Source organism: Exophiala aquamarina (genome assembly GCF_000709125.1).
Source record: "Exophiala aquamarina CBS 119918 chromosome Unknown aczIA-supercont1.24, whole genome shotgun sequence".
Lineage (NCBI taxonomy): Eukaryota > Fungi > Ascomycota > Eurotiomycetes > Chaetothyriales > Herpotrichiellaceae > Exophiala > Exophiala aquamarina.
The window spans coordinates 210,721-225,527 of NW_013550564.1; the positions used below are offsets into that span (position 1 = coordinate 210,721).

Sequence of the window (14,807 nt, forward strand, 5' to 3'; positions counted from 1 at the left end):
CTTGCGCTGTCATTATTGTTCCAGCCACAACAAGGAATAACTCGCCAGCTCGAAAGGTCCAAGGAAAACTCCCAACTCCAAAACATCCATCTCACCCCTAGTTAAAACACAGCTATAGGCGGCGGCCTGTACGTCTGGGCCGTGACGGCCGGGGCCTTTGAGCCACGCCGCTGCGCCTCAAGGTCCTCTTCACCGCTGGCATCGCCCACGGAACCAGCATCAGACGAGCTGTTCGCAGCTCTCCGAGCGGCAGCTTCAGCAGCGATGTACTCTCTCCGCTCTCGCAGCGCGTCATCCATGTCCCGTCGGTCCTGTGCGAGTCCTTTCTTGTACCATTTCGGGAAGAACCACCAGATGAAGATGAGCATTGCCCCGCAGATTCCAGAGAGGCATGCAATGGGCAGCACGATGGCTTTGTCGACCATTTTTGTCTTTGGCGTGGAGATGCCGGGTCTGGGGTGGTGAGTTGATGCAGGTGTCCTTCGCGAGGAAGGGAAGGTTGTTTAGATGTTGTTGTTGTGGAATAGTGCCAGGAGGAATGCCAAAACCGGATGCGAGGAACCTTCCCGGCGCCTCAACCGGGCCTCAAATGAACTCGGGGGAGCAGAAAGGAAAGGAAGATAAGATATCTATGTGTCTGGTCGGAGGAGTTGGGCCGTCCTTGCTATGTATACGACATCCACATATGCACCCAAGGGGGGGGGGGGGGGGGCAGCCAAGTTCTCCACACACTCGTACGAATAAACGTCAATGAAAGAGGAACGAACCAAGCTTTCAAATAAGCAACGACAAGACTCTCTGCTTTCCGTATTCGTGAACAGCTCCAGCGTCTGGGTCTGGCTGGGATCGGGGAGGGTTAGAAGGTTAACGGTTATCCTGTGTAAACTGGTGGACGGATGTCACAGGATGGGTTGTTTTTCTGGAGCTGGAGCTGGCAAAGGCGTCCAAAAGCCCAATAGCCAATAAGGGCAGTACTCGTAGCAGCATGACGGGATTTGTAGTACAATGGCTCCGTACTTCGTGGCGATGCCAGCGGGGAACCAAGTCATGGGTTTCTTCCGTGCGGGTGGCTGGCCATTATAGTTACATGGCCGAACTACAAGATCCGATCTTCTGATCCGTTGGATCGCTTGAACCTATTTTTTCACAGATGAGACGGCTCGCAGGACATGCTGGCCCCGCACATCAGTCGCTGTAATCAAATATCATCACCATCATCTTCATCTAATGCGTCTTCGCGCACGTCCTATATCTCCCATCAGGCACCCACCCACCCAGCGCACTAGACCCAAACCCAAACCCAGTGCGTGTCCCCACGGGGTACAGGCCTTCTGGATCGCCATCCCCGGTCAGCGCCATATTGGGGCCTCTCGGGCCCTGCACGGCTCGGAGCAATACGACTCTGAGCGGGATGCGACACTACCCTAGGTATGTGGACTACCTAACTAGTTAAGCGGGCTATCCCAGTCGCAGAGTCTATCCCGGCTGCTGATCCGCCTTGAGATTTGGTAGTGGGCGAGGGAACGGCGTATGGGTATAAGGAGGAATCTGTGTGGGTAGACAACCCAACAAGTTTGAACTCGTGGAGGCTCCCGTCATCTGTGCCGCCATTGCCGCTGTCAACACGCACACCATCGTGGGATATATGTAGTAGCTGGCTAGGGCCGCGTGTGTTCGGACGAGGCAAGGGAGAGAGATCCCTCCCCTCCGCTGAACTGAGCTGGGCCTGGGCCGCACATGCGCCCTGCATTAGATGACTGACTCCCAGGCAGGGTAGCAATCGCAGTCGAAGTGACCTACACCGTACTCCATACAGAGTACTTTCTCCTAGGCGAGGTGAAGCGAAGCGAAGCAGGCCCCAGCACAAGCAGAGTCCGACTCCGGATACGCAGGCCCATGCATCCATTACTTTGAATCATCGCTTCCTCCATCTCACCGCTAACTGCCTGGTTGGCGAGTCAGGCCTCCTTCCGCAGGACTCGATAGCATCCAGCAGGAGTAGCTGGTCAACCACAGCACTCCATCCAGTAAACGTGCGGAAGAAAACCTTGAATGTTGGCGTGGACTTTTGTAAGCCATTCCATTCCCCCTCAGAGGAAAAAAGCAGTGGAATGAATCTTGACCGGGTTGAGACATAGCTAGTAACATGGTAACGTCAGTTAGTTGGTAGCTACTTGTACATATTCATTCTAGTGAGTCCGCTGCTTTCGCTCTCGTCAACTGTAGGTAAACGTGGCAGACTCGCTCGTCTTTTCCATTCAACCTCGTACTTAGTATGTAGACTGTAAAACAAAAGCTCCCCGTCTCGGTCTCCCCTTCCTCTCCATTGGCCGGATACGATTCAATCCTGATATCTGGCCCAGCGCGTTCAGGTGCGCGAGTGGTGAGACTCTCCCTCTCCATCCCGTAAAAATCTCGCTGCTGTTTCTGGTCCAGGGTATAACCCGCGTCGCCCGGAGGCTCAGGGCTACATTCGCTAGAGGGGAATCGTATTGGGAACAGCCCCAGGCGGGGCGATAGGTGTAGGCGAAGATTTCATATTATACGACAAGATCGTTCCACCAAACCAGCCAGCGGATGGCGACCGCCTTGCCTTATACAACCCTTTTTTTCTCCATCCATTCTTCTTCCTGCTTTGTTAGACATTAAGACGGACACAGTCAAGGTTCCGCCTTGCGCTTGCCTCTCGACTGGGGCCAAACAAGGCATAAATGCGTCCGTGCGATTGTCGCTCTTAATACCCTGGTCAGCCGTTGCAACTTGCTTAACTCGTAGTCTGACATCAACCAATTCGCTGTCCAGTGCAGTTCAAGTCCATTGCATCATGATTCATCATACATTCAAGAGAAGTCATCCATAGGCCGATCCGACAATTGAACGCCCTGCTGCGACGGCACCGGTGTCCTCTTGATACTGCCGGGGGCGTTTCGTCCCACCGCCGCACCGCGCCTTAATGATCCGACCTTCGATGCCGCTGGCGGGTCATCCTTCGGTGGTGGTACCGGCTCGTCCGATTCATTGCTATCGTCGTCCAGGGGAGGTGGAATGTGAGGCCCGGGCCCACCGCCACTGAAGGTCGCGGAGACAAACGTCTCCGGGGAATCTTGGTCGTGACTATTTGCGCTGGTCACGTTTGGTGGTGTTTGGACTCGGATCTCGGAGTTCCTGTTCGTCGCATTTTGATTGCGCTGCTGGATTGGCGACGACTCGTTGCTACCTGGAACTTCCAAGCTGGCTCTCTTGGTAGGCATGCCAAATCCACTGGCTGGGCGGCCGCCTTCGGGACGTGGGCTCGCGACAACGGGAAATCTACCCATGCTTCCATCCGTGCTCTTGTCGCGACGGTGTCGGTTGGCGGGTCCGGGACTCTTGTCTCGTTGTCTTTGTTCAGTAATTGCTCTGGCGCGGGCTTCCATGTTGGCTCTTCTTGAGCTCTCATCGGGTGTGGCGGTGCTGGGTGCTCTTTGACGCTGTGATACGCTATTGGAGCCCGAAAGTGTGGATGATTGCCGCTTGAGTTCTCCGAAGATGGACTCTTTGTGATCGAATAGATCTCGGATTAGCCGGTAAGCATGTCGTTCTTCCAGTGTAAGGGAATTCTCCGTCCGCGGCCGGAGGATACAAGGTGCAAGTGATTGCGCGAGTGCCTGAACATATGCCTCGTCTGCGGATGTAAGGTCAATCAATCGAGTGAAATGTGTTGCAATGGCGTCCAAAGTTGCAATGTTATTGAGTCGGAGTTGGCCAAGTGTCGATTGTAGCACTTTGATCCGCGGCGTGGCATCGATAGCATCACTTGAAATGGGATTCGGGACGGCATCGGACGTGGTTGCATATATCGTCTTGATGATTTCATAGACTTGTGATGAAACGAGAGAATCTGCAAGGTTAGCGCAAGGGTGGATGTTGCAATTGAGCTGAGAAATACATACCTGGCAATTCAAGAAGATACAATTTCAGCACGCTCGCAACAATTGGTATCTCATACTTTTCCAAGACCTCACGTGGAACGGGCGCTCCATTGTTGATTTGATTTCGAAGATGATGTGTAGCCGCCAAGGGTACCTCTACCAACCAGATATTTCGCCTGGCTTCGTCGCCTTCCAAGTCAGGATAATGGTTGTCCAAGAAGGTCAATATTGAAGTCACAACAATGGGAACTCGTTTCCGATCCACTCTGGCTCTAGCTTCCAAATCAACACCGAAAGTCTGGTCATCGACACTGCCGTAGTAGTTCTCGTAAGGGGTCACTTTAGGCACGAAGGCACCGGTTCGGTAATTTTCGAGTAGATATCTCAGATCGCCGAGAGGTTGGATCGTCTCTTGGTAGAGCATCATGTGATCCACCTGACTCTGAAAGGATGGAATGCTGTTGCTGATTGCTCCCGAAAAGTCAAGGATGACGGATTTGATGGCTTTGAGTCGATCGGTTTCACATCTCTCCAAGAACTTCAAGTGATCCATCATCGACTCTTCCAGGATGCATCTGAGTTGATCTAGTCTTCGAACGCCGGCTTTGTATTTCTCGTCTGCCTCTTTCGCTTCCCTCTTCAGCTTCTCCGCAGGAGTTTCATTGGGATGAGCATTGTTCAAAGGATTCCAGGTTTGTAGTGTCTCGGCGATATTGCCAATGGGTGAATCGATTGAACCGTCATTCGAACCAGTTGTAGTGGATCTGGTCAATGGTCTCCGTTTCTCGGGGTGTCCTGTGATTTGAAAGACTCTGGGTTTCCATTGATATTTCATTCTTGAACTGTTGGCGAAGGTGTTGCCCATGTTGCCAACAAGCCGTAGGAACCCTCGATCCACTAGATCCTGCCCGATTCTCTCGGCGTAGCCAACACTCGATGCATTCAAATGCTTCTGTGCATAATCGACGATCTCGGTGCCGGAAGAAACATTCTGGTAGGTTCCTAAGATAGGAACCTTGAATTCCCCCAAGGGGATAGTATCGAGCATGTTTGTCAGGAGGCTTTTTAGCTGCTCTGGCAGGTATGTCTGGTCGCCAATGTCCACGGGTAATTCTTCCACCTCTTCTTCTGGCAGAATGAGTTTCGGCGGCGGAGGACTTTGCGGTTTTGGGCTCTCCTTGGCTGCGGCCTGAAAGGCCATCTTATTCTCCTCTTCTAGATCCTCGACTAATCTGCACTTGTTGAAGTAATGGGCGCGTAGTTTCTTGACAGCCTCTGCTTGCCGATCGTGGGCTTTGATTTTGCCTTGCAGGTCATCTTGGGAGTTCTGTATCCTCGTGGCATGGGCATCGCACCATCGTGAAAAGGGGTTGACGACCAATTCTCGGATGTTGTCCGCGATCTTCTTGTGATTCTTGGTCGCTTCGACCATCTCGCTTCGAACGCCTTCGTATGCCTGTCACGGGAACCATCAGTATGTACACATATGTTTGAAATTGGCTTTGTAGGGAGGTTGCCCACCTTTCTCGTACTGGCGCCATCATCTCGGGCGAAACCGCCGTTCATGCGATCGATGGTGGGCGCAATGTCACCCAGACGATCACTGTACATCTCTTCGGCGTCGGCTCTGAGACTGGCGATGGTGAGGATCTGCTGATTTTCTACAACACCCTGCTGGAGCTTCTGAAAGAGCACGCCCAACCCGCCGGCATAGTCTGCGGACCAGAAGGAGTCCGTGAAGCCCGGAGCCTTTGGCCGCGTGAAGACTTGTTTTGGCTGTTCGCCTTCGACCGCCATGGTTGCTGAACTCTTGCGGAGTGGGTGCTATCTTTGCTTGTTCAGCTCCAGGATGGTTGGGTCGTTGGGTTTGCGAAAGTGATGATCGTGCACGGGTACAAGGTCGATGGGCAAAGGCAGGGTTCAGCTGGGATGAATATAGAGGTCGAACCAGGGATGACGACGGCGCAAAGCTAAGACCCCTATCAAACCAAATCACGAGCCTGAGCTTCTGGGGGAAGACCGGTGCGCAGGCGCGAAGACTCCCAATCAAGGCCCAAACGGTCGGCAACTAAGTTTAGGGGAAACTAAAGCTTGACGCGACGTGGATTATGTGACAAAAGGCACGTGAAAATAGTAGGAGGCTGAATAAGAAAATATTATGGGAAAATAGGTTGGCGGAGGATGGTTGATTCCTGGACACGCAGTAAACAACAGTAGTCGGGAAGAGAAATGGATGAAGATCACAAGTTTTCTGCTAACCCTGCTTTTGTTCAATAGTCGTAGTCGTCGTGTGTCACAAAGTGCGAGAGGGGCCAAAAAGTGAGAGCTAGCAAGCCACGGAGCAAGAAGCCAACGCCAGATGCTCCATACCTATCCAGCCTACTGAATCTGAAACGGAGATTGGAATGGAAAGAATGAAACCAACCTCAGAAATAGCAGGACCTTGCGAGTATGCAGCGTCCAATAGTACTCCCTCCCAAGGGCCTCTTTAGTGAAGACAGTACGAGGTACTGCGTATGGATTCGTATGGCTAAGGGGGGTTCCCAAGGAGTCAAGACTGGCGGACTCCGAGCAGTCTTGAGGGCCCCTTCTGGCGTTCTGGGGCTTGAAATACGCCTGGCCCTCAGGCTTACCCACGCTTACCAAGTAAAGATACGAGCACTGTTTAGGCTTTCCCCCTTCTGGGCATTTGGTTCAATAGCACAGTTCGCGCAGATACATATATGGACCATCACTCCTAGCAGTACTGGCCATGATAATCTTGCTTCGTCAAGACATTCAGTTGATAATCATAATGCTATTCCATTACTCGATAAGAAACTTGGTCCACAGGTAACACAATGCTTCCCAGCCTGTCGTCTCCGACAATCAATATTCGTCAATCTCCTTTCTCTTTTTTTGAGGCACACGCACAATCAATCAGTGGCAAACACATTTGTCGCTTGCATCTCTTTCCTTGACATATTTCTTCCAACATATCACACGAATGAGAATCTTCCAGAGGTAGGCCTTGACTTCATTCTCGGTGATGTTGGGGACATGGGTGGTGAGACGACGAATTGCTTCGACTTGGTGGGAGTGCCGAAGAATTCACCCACCACCGGCAGTCAACTGTCGGAAGCTAGCCCGAGATCTTCCTCGGCAGGGACCACACGAATGGTATTTGTATGTCCCTTTCCTCCTCTCCAGCCTTGAACGCAAACCACAGAGTCTCCTTGGCTCAAAACACCGAGCTTGATGGCGTATGAGATACCCCACTTCAAACGCTTGTCAACATCCTCTTGCCAATCCACTCCACGGAAGTCCGGTTTGGGTTCTGGGAAGTGGAAGGGATACACTCCTCGGTAGAGATGAGCATATCGTGAGGCACTTGCATTTCGTGTCACCATAATGATGGGACAGACCGGTCGGTACTTGGACAGGAGACGTGCGGATGAGCCACTGTTCGAAATTAGTCCATGTTTATGTGACGCAAAACTCTCCGAAACTTACCTGGTTGTCAAGACTAGAATTGCTCCTGCGTTCAACTCCATGCTGGCGCCAACGGCCGAGATGGCAATCGACTCTGCAGTCTCGATGGGTCGTAGAACACTGGTCCTCAACTCATCGAACACGTTGGCGTATGGAATCGCAATTTCAGCCAACAGACATGTCTCGTGCATCATCGTCACCGCTTCTTTGGGGTAGCTGCCTTTGGCCGTCTCGCCAGACAACATAACACAATCAGCTCCATCGAGGACGGCGTTAGCAACATCAGAGACCTCAGCACGAGTTGGTCGGGGGTTGTTGGTCATGGACTCAAGCATCTGGGTGGCACAGATAACTGGCTTGCCTGCCATGTTGCATTTGGCAATCATCATCTTTTGGGCAATGAAGACTTTTGCAGCTGGAATTTCGATTCCAAGATCTCCACGTGCAACCATAACACCATCTGTCTCCTTGAGGATCTCGTCAAAGTTGTTCATACCCTGTTGGTTCTCAATCTTGGCAATGATTTGGATCTCTGTTCCTTCCTCTCCGAGAACTTTTCGGATATGTTTGATATCTTCTCCGCGACGAATGAACGAGGCAAATACCATATCCACGTTGTTCTTGACACCGAATTTCAGATCGGCAATGTCCTTCTCGGACAATGCAGGTAGATCAACGTCAGTACCAGGCAGATTGACACCCTTTCTCGAGGAGATTTGTCCATTGTTGAGCGCTCGGATACGAAGAGTCTTGTCATCCACAACAGAGATGACCTCGAAGGATTGGATGCCATCGTCCACATAGATCAACTTGCCAGGGCCGATCACCTTGGTGATGTTCTTGTAATCAACGTATCTGTTATCGTTCAGTAACAACTCGTTTTGCCTGTGCGCTGCGAGAAGTCTTACAGGTTCTTGTCATCACTCGCTGTAGCATACTGGTCATCGGTTGTCAAGTTCAATTCCAGACCTGCTTGGATTGGAATGTCCTTATCACCAGGGGTGTTGCCAGTTCTGATCTCTGGGCCTTTCTATGATCAATCGTCAATACAAGGACGGGGAGTACGCTGCAGGGGAGAACGAACGGTATCGAGGGCGATAGCCACTGGGCGGCCTGGGTATTCTTTGGCTGACTGTCTGGTATTGTCAATGACAGATTGGTGATACTGTCAATGTCAGTGGAAGGCCATGTTTTCGCTTGTGAGAACGAATTACCTCGTAAGAACCATGGGAGAAGTTCATTCGAACGACATTGAGGCCAGCTAAGATGTATTTAACATTTTGGTGCACTTCTTGCTACCAGCTTCTCACGTACCTTTTCGTAGAATGGTGATCTTTTCTGCAGAATTGGTCTTGGGTCCTATAACAAAGAGTCAGTCCATGGGTACATCTAGAACTTGTATGGAGGCTATCGGGGTACCAATTGTTCCAATGATGCTGGTTCTGCGGTGGTTCTTCTTTGGCTGGTACTCAGTGTTCAAATTGGCCTGCCATTCCAATTTTGTACGGTTGGAGAGATGATCCAAAGCGTCGCCCATGGTATCTAGCCTTCTCTTTTGGTTGTGTTCTTGTTATCTTTGGAGGGGAAATATCCTTTCGGGATCTGTTTGGAAAGTTATGGTAAATGCGGAGGATAGATCTTCAAGGCGGTGGCCGGTGACCGAGAGTCTAGGAGGGTCAGCAGGGGTTTCAGGTTTTGACACAGGAGGACACTGGTTAGTCAGAGGAGTGTTGCTGAATACGTACCCAGGAAATTGGTGATCTGGTAACTGGGTAAAGGTATAACCCTGTTGAGCAACAGAGTAAATGTTGGTGAGGCTGGGTTTTTGTTGCTGGGAAAAAAGCAATCGTTGAGTTGAACCCAACTCAGAATGGTCCAAGGCGGTATGGAGCCTTCACGTCACGCTTATCTAGCAGTGCTAGCAGTACGAGTACAAGTACTGGTATACTCTGTACGGCGTACGGAGTACAAGAGGGTCGAAAAAGGGATCAGCTTGGGCGAGGGAACGAATGAGAAGCGTCGGGCTTGATAGCCACAACGTGATGGGATTGAGACAGGGCTCAATGGAAACTCTTTTGGAAAGCTTAGGGGAGCTGCTACCTTGCACTGCTAGAGGCACCGAGTGGGGGTCACCAATTATGGCACGTTGTGTTGCCAGTGGTGGTTAAATTGTTATTGGAGGGCAGAACAAATGTTGATGAGATGAGGAGCTCCCCACTCACCCCATTTCCAGCTGCCAGCTGCTAGCTGCCAATTGCCAAGTGCAATTGCCCCTCTTTCAAGGTACAGCTGCACGTGTACCGCCCTGACAGTCAGGTGCCGATAACGATAAACTCTCTTCCTCGGGCCCGCAGTAACTGTTGTTCCGGCGACACGCCTGATATGCCACCGTCCACCGACAACATCACATGTGAGGTTACCGAATCCACGACAGGCATACTGCGTTTCAGCCAGTTAGTACCTGAATACACAGCACAACCACCACCACCACCACCACCACCACCAGACATTAGAACGCTCCGTTGGAAAACCTCACGGACAGCCCGCTATGGTTGTAAGTACACTCCATCCTCTAACAAACTCGTACTGACACCTGCGACCTAGCTCGGGCGCCTCACGCACTACGCCTTCGATGCGGTCCTGATATCTGCCTTCCTGGCCGGAGTCAAGAGAAGCACAGGCCTCACGTACGCACCCCGATAAACCCCTCTTCACGAAGAAGGAAATGCTCTGCCCTATATGGCATTAAAGGGCACTTTAATGCCAGTTGTTGTCTCAGACTAACTAACCCACTAGTCCAACCAGTATCAAGTCATCCTCTATTGGCGAAAGCAAAGAGATTCAGACTTGGGTCGACCGATACCTCGGCGTCGGAGAATGGGTCATGGACCAGTCGGTCGCTGTGATGGGGAGCAGTGGTTTCTTTGAGAGAAGACGATGAAGGGGACAAGATATAGGGCAGGCCCAAGGATCTTTTTCAGAGAGGCTCAGGTTGCAACCGCTGCTCCCTTTTCGCGATCAGACTCCTGCAGAGGACAGATGCCTCTACTACACATGTCACTTATACCATACCCTCTACTTTGCATTACGAGGAGTCATGAACGGGTAGTTTTGTTTTGTTGGAAAGCCATTTAACGGATGAGTGAGGGGGGGGGGGATTTGCCCGCTCGAGGAGCTGCTATTATTGGGAGCAGATGGACGAGCAGTGGTAGACACAACTCAACTCTGCAACTCTCTATCAACCGATATCATACTGTTTGTTGTTTTGTGCAAATTTGACTGCAAAGACGTAGACCATCTACCCATACTCCATCGGTTGTTTGCGTGTCATGCTCAAGTCTTGCCGTCTATGTAATATTCCACCCAGGTCATTATGATCCATATTTATACGCCAGTGTACCTAATCAACAGATATAGAACTCAAAAACCTTTACTGAGGTCATCGGATTCCAACCTTATGAACCGCAACGGAAAGTGTCATCTATTAGTTTCTCCAAATCGATCCGCTGATAGTAGGAAATGTGACCAAAAGGCAGCCAATACTGAGCGAGCAGGTTATGATTTACCATGATCAGCTGGGATGGGATCCATTCATCTGTATCATCATTAGTCTTCATCTTATCTTGGTATTGAAATCGAGAAACTCACCGTTTTGGAATCCTCTCGCGGCCACGTGCCCACGGCTCTTCACAATTCTGGCTCCTTTGAACGGTCGTTCATCTGCTATTCTTATCAGACTAGCAGGCCCAATATCATCTGCGATGAACGTATGCTCTCCACGTGGAATATTTGGGTCACCTGTCAGTTTAATCGCCTCGATTGCGCCACGGAAAATCTCACTATCGGCATCCATTTGCGGATGCGTATTGGATGTGTGCACATTTTGGTGGACTGTATTCTGTTCTTCGAGCTCCTCTGACATGGCTTCATAGTAGCGGCTGGTGGTAGTCCTTGGAGGCGGGGCCGGAGCTTTGTCCGTCTGCATCACCAGAAGAAACTCACAGCCGTGTCCAGCATAGTCGCCGACATAGATACCCTGATATGGTCTCTCCTTCGAGGGAGTGTACAAAGCAGGGTCAATGGTACTCCATGTGCTGACTTCCTCTCCAATGCGGATTCCAAAATGCGACATGCCTGTGCTGAATTGCGACCAATGCCTCATCCTGAATGTCGTCTGCGAGATTTCATTATACTTCTGGGGCTTGTGTCCTCGGCCTCTAAATTTGTCGACACTGGCAGCTCGTACACGAGGCATGTTTGGGATTGTGCGTGGTGGCCAGAGTTCCATACTCCTGTCTTGTAGTCGAGGTGGAATGTCTCGAGTCAAGAAAAATGAGGCAGATGTGTTGTGCCCAGGCCGCCCAACACTCATTTTGATCTCGCCTTCCCACCACCCCTGTCGGGTATTGAAAGGAACAATGTCGTGTGCTAATTTCAAAATTGGATCGTCAAGCCACAGGTGGACCCGTGGATTGAACAAATGGATGTGTACCGTCTCATTATATGGCCATAACACGCCTGAGGAAGGACTCCTTTCGGCTAGCAACCGATAGCCTTCTATACACCCTCTCCTGGGGTCGAACCTGCAGATCATGATCCTGCCGATGTGGGGTTCGTCTGATATCCATATCTTCCACCGCGACAGAAACCAATATGGATGGTGGGTTATGTAAAGGTCGCGATAAGAGGAAGACGGGTATGGGTCCGGTGGAAAGTCTTCGGGAGGAATGTTGGGTCGCAAGAGGTCAGCCCACAGTAAATCTGTCTGCGCCAGACCGCGTAGTTGCCGACATGCCCGTGATAGAGAAACGAGAGTTTGGCAAGGGAGAGAAGCTAGAATCTGGTGAATGATTTCCGGCGGTAGTTGGAGCAGTGGCGCATCCTGGTCGACCGTCATGGGAGTGTCTGAGATCAGAGATGGAGTGTCTGAGTCATGGGGAACATCGTCGGGTTCCGATCGGCGCTTCGTGAAGCCCATGTTTTTGGAGAGCAGGAGGTATGTGATGGAAGAGAGAAAACAGACCAGAATGCAGACGTGCAAAGCTGGAGAGCAATCCGGAAAGAGCACAGATAGTACATACATATGGGCTCGCTATATCAACAAGCAGTCAGCCATACTAGTACCTGATTTGATGCCGTCATGGTCAGTTTGATTCGACCACCATACGAAGGACGGAGTGCATAAAACGTGGGAACTCCGATTCTGGAGCGCGGTGTGGTCACTGGTCAGTCTAGGACACTCTTCAGCCAGCCGAAAGAAAGAAATTCACGATGCCCTCCGTACTCCATAATCAAAGGTGCGAAGGCGTGCTGGATGCCGAGCCTGTGCCCCGCCTTTCCGTCTGATTTGCTTCTTCTCGTTCTCTCTAAGCCTTTAGCCTTTCGGCTCGCGGGCATGCCAGGCAGCAAGGGTCAAAATATTCGCTGTGGGCTTGGATAGGATAGGAAGGTGAGGCTTGGAACGCGGGATCGGCGCTGACGCTCACGACCAGCCCTTTCAGGCATAACGAGTCAACGCTGGACATGTCACTTACTACGACTATTACAGAAGGTGACCGAGCATGTTCTCGACTGTGGGCATAAACGAGATGAAACATGCCTCACTAAGTGGTGGGCCGAGCTGTGCTTCGAATGCCTTCCTATCTTGAACAAGTTTCTGTGTTCGGTCTTCAGAAGGCCGAGACACCCTCGCCGCCTTAATGAAGGGTGTGGTCTTAATCTCATGCATGGTGCATGGTCATTGTTATACATCGACCTCTAGGAATCACATATATTCCAGAGCGTTCAGCCTTCTTCGTCCAAAGCCAGCAAGATTTCTCCGCCCGGTTCGGAGTGGGAATGTAATAGTATTCCCTCTTCTCGACTCCCTTGGCGATGATCTAGCTGTTTCATGTTGACAATATTCCATCTGGTCGATGTCCTTCTGCTAGCACGTAGAGGTCGCTAAGCCCCACGGCCTTCCGCGGATTGCGATCTTATATCCAGAGCTGTCCATCAGACTTATGAATGATGTGCTTGGGAGTTTATTGATCGATCGATCGTTGGCTGCGAGAGGAGAGTATGTGAGCAAGCACTGTCCACAACCGCGTCCGAATCTGTCGAAGCTGCCAACTCGGAAGTTGGCTGAAGTATATGTGTTCGGCAATCTCTCTTCAAAGACAAAAATTCCGCATTTGTTGAACTTGGATATATTCCACCAGACTCGCCGTAGGAACCGTGGCCAGTCCAACTCAGATTATTTCTTGGACGACTGGCTTGTCCCTTGTTCCCATATTTTCTCTTCCAATTCGGGAATACTGTACGATTTGATAGCGGCATCTTTAGGGGGATCCGGTATCAAAAATTTCCCCAGAGTTTCACCAAAAGCATTGGTTAACCATTGTTGTCGGACTTTGCGTTCCTCATTCATCGTCGTAGTGTAGCTGAATAGATCCTCAGCATATGCGTCTGCCACCTTGGCTTCCTCAAGCGCTGCTTTGGCAGCCAACTCTCTTTCATGAGGAGCATACTCATGCAAAGGTTTCTTCAATTTCGAAGTGATGGTTTCTGGTAATTCCAGCTGTTCAGCTGTCGGCGCTGTACGATTCGGGTTGAAGAGAGATATCAATGGTGGAATAGGCTTTCCATTCCGTCTGGCATCGTCAACTTCAGCCTCATAGTCCATCATTCTGTGATATAGCTTATCCGCATGCATTTGAATTCTCTCCTCCTGTGCGTCTGAGCTTGTCGTGCTGGCCATGTAACCCAAGGCTTGCAGAAATTTCGCCTGGAGCGAGTAACAACGGTTGTATGCTTTGTTCTCCTCATGACACATGGTCATTCTTCCCCTGATCTTTTGCGACCATGAACCTCCATTCAAGCAATCTTGTTGCATTTGCTGTTCAAAGGCACAATTTTCCATAGCTGCCTTGTGAATCGTCTGCCTCCTGTCCTTCCTAGACTCGATGACTCGTTCCACCGCTGAGCCCCCACTTTGTTCGTGGGGAACATAGGTCTTCCAGAGATCTTTATAACGACCATCCTGGAATAAAGATTCCCTTGGGAGAGGTCGATCCTCGGGAGGCTGAGCTGGACTGGCAATGGAAGGCGGGGATTCCTTAGTCTTCGGAGTTTCCGCGACAGGCTTTGATACTTCGGCAGGAGAATATGGCTTGGGTTGCTGGTCTTTCAAAAATTGCTTGAGATCATCATCAAGCGCTTTGGCGGGATCGCTCTGGTTTCCTTTGCCACCACCACCTCCACCCCAGAACCAAGACATCTTACCATCAACGGATTGATCGAAAGATCATTCATACGCCATTTCACCAAGATAAGCACTTCACTAAAACGATGCCTGCTTTTGAAGATTGTAGAAAGAACGATTATCTTTGATATATCTGCGAGGAACTTTCCGCTGGAGCGCAGCTCTTTGCCAAGCTTCGGCTA

General features: G+C 50.8%; 6 protein-coding genes across 6 annotated transcripts; 1 reads left to right on the forward strand and 5 right to left on the reverse strand.

The window, feature by feature from the left end:
- Window positions 1-101: 101 nt before the first annotated feature.
- A1O9_12567 (uncharacterized protein) lies at window positions 102-425 on the reverse strand (the record flags this gene model as incomplete). The annotated part of the gene is made up of 1 exon (XM_013398554.1): window positions 102-425. The coding sequence occupies one exon, from the start codon at window positions 423-425 to the stop codon at window positions 102-104; it is 324 nt and encodes a 107-aa protein (XP_013254008.1).
- Window positions 426-2,840: 2,415 nt separating this feature from the next.
- On the reverse strand, window positions 2,841-5,708 carry A1O9_12568 (uncharacterized protein; the record flags this gene model as incomplete). Its single annotated transcript, XM_013398555.1, has 3 exons — window positions 2,841-3,880; window positions 3,933-5,367; window positions 5,433-5,708. 3 exons carry the CDS (start codon window positions 5,706-5,708, stop codon window positions 2,841-2,843), a joined length of 2,751 nt encoding a protein of 916 aa, XP_013254009.1.
- Window positions 5,709-7,018: 1,310 nt separating this feature from the next.
- Window positions 7,019-8,919, reverse strand: A1O9_12569 (pyruvate kinase; the record flags this gene model as incomplete). Its single annotated transcript, XM_013398556.1, has 7 exons — window positions 7,019-7,352; window positions 7,404-8,237; window positions 8,291-8,412; window positions 8,467-8,547; window positions 8,597-8,643; window positions 8,697-8,741; window positions 8,802-8,919. 7 exons carry the CDS (start codon window positions 8,917-8,919, stop codon window positions 7,019-7,021), a joined length of 1,581 nt encoding a protein of 526 aa, XP_013254010.1.
- A 1,067-nt stretch (window positions 8,920-9,986) lies between these two features.
- On the forward strand, window positions 9,987-10,323 carry A1O9_12570 (uncharacterized protein; the record flags this gene model as incomplete). Its single annotated transcript, XM_013398557.1, has 2 exons — window positions 9,987-10,069; window positions 10,188-10,323. Coding segments are annotated over 2 exons (219 nt in total), but the record flags the coding sequence as incomplete, so codon positions are not given.
- A 514-nt stretch (window positions 10,324-10,837) lies between these two features.
- A1O9_12571 (uncharacterized protein) lies at window positions 10,838-12,360 on the reverse strand (the record flags this gene model as incomplete). Its single annotated transcript, XM_013398558.1, has 2 exons — window positions 10,838-10,977; window positions 11,031-12,360. 2 exons carry the CDS (start codon window positions 12,358-12,360, stop codon window positions 10,838-10,840), a joined length of 1,470 nt encoding a protein of 489 aa, XP_013254012.1.
- Window positions 12,361-13,617: 1,257 nt separating this feature from the next.
- Window positions 13,618-14,640, reverse strand: A1O9_12572 (uncharacterized protein; the record flags this gene model as incomplete). Its single annotated transcript, XM_013398559.1, has 1 exon — window positions 13,618-14,640. The coding sequence occupies one exon, from the start codon at window positions 14,638-14,640 to the stop codon at window positions 13,618-13,620; it is 1,023 nt and encodes a 340-aa protein (XP_013254013.1).
- Window positions 14,641-14,807: the final 167 nt, after the last annotated feature.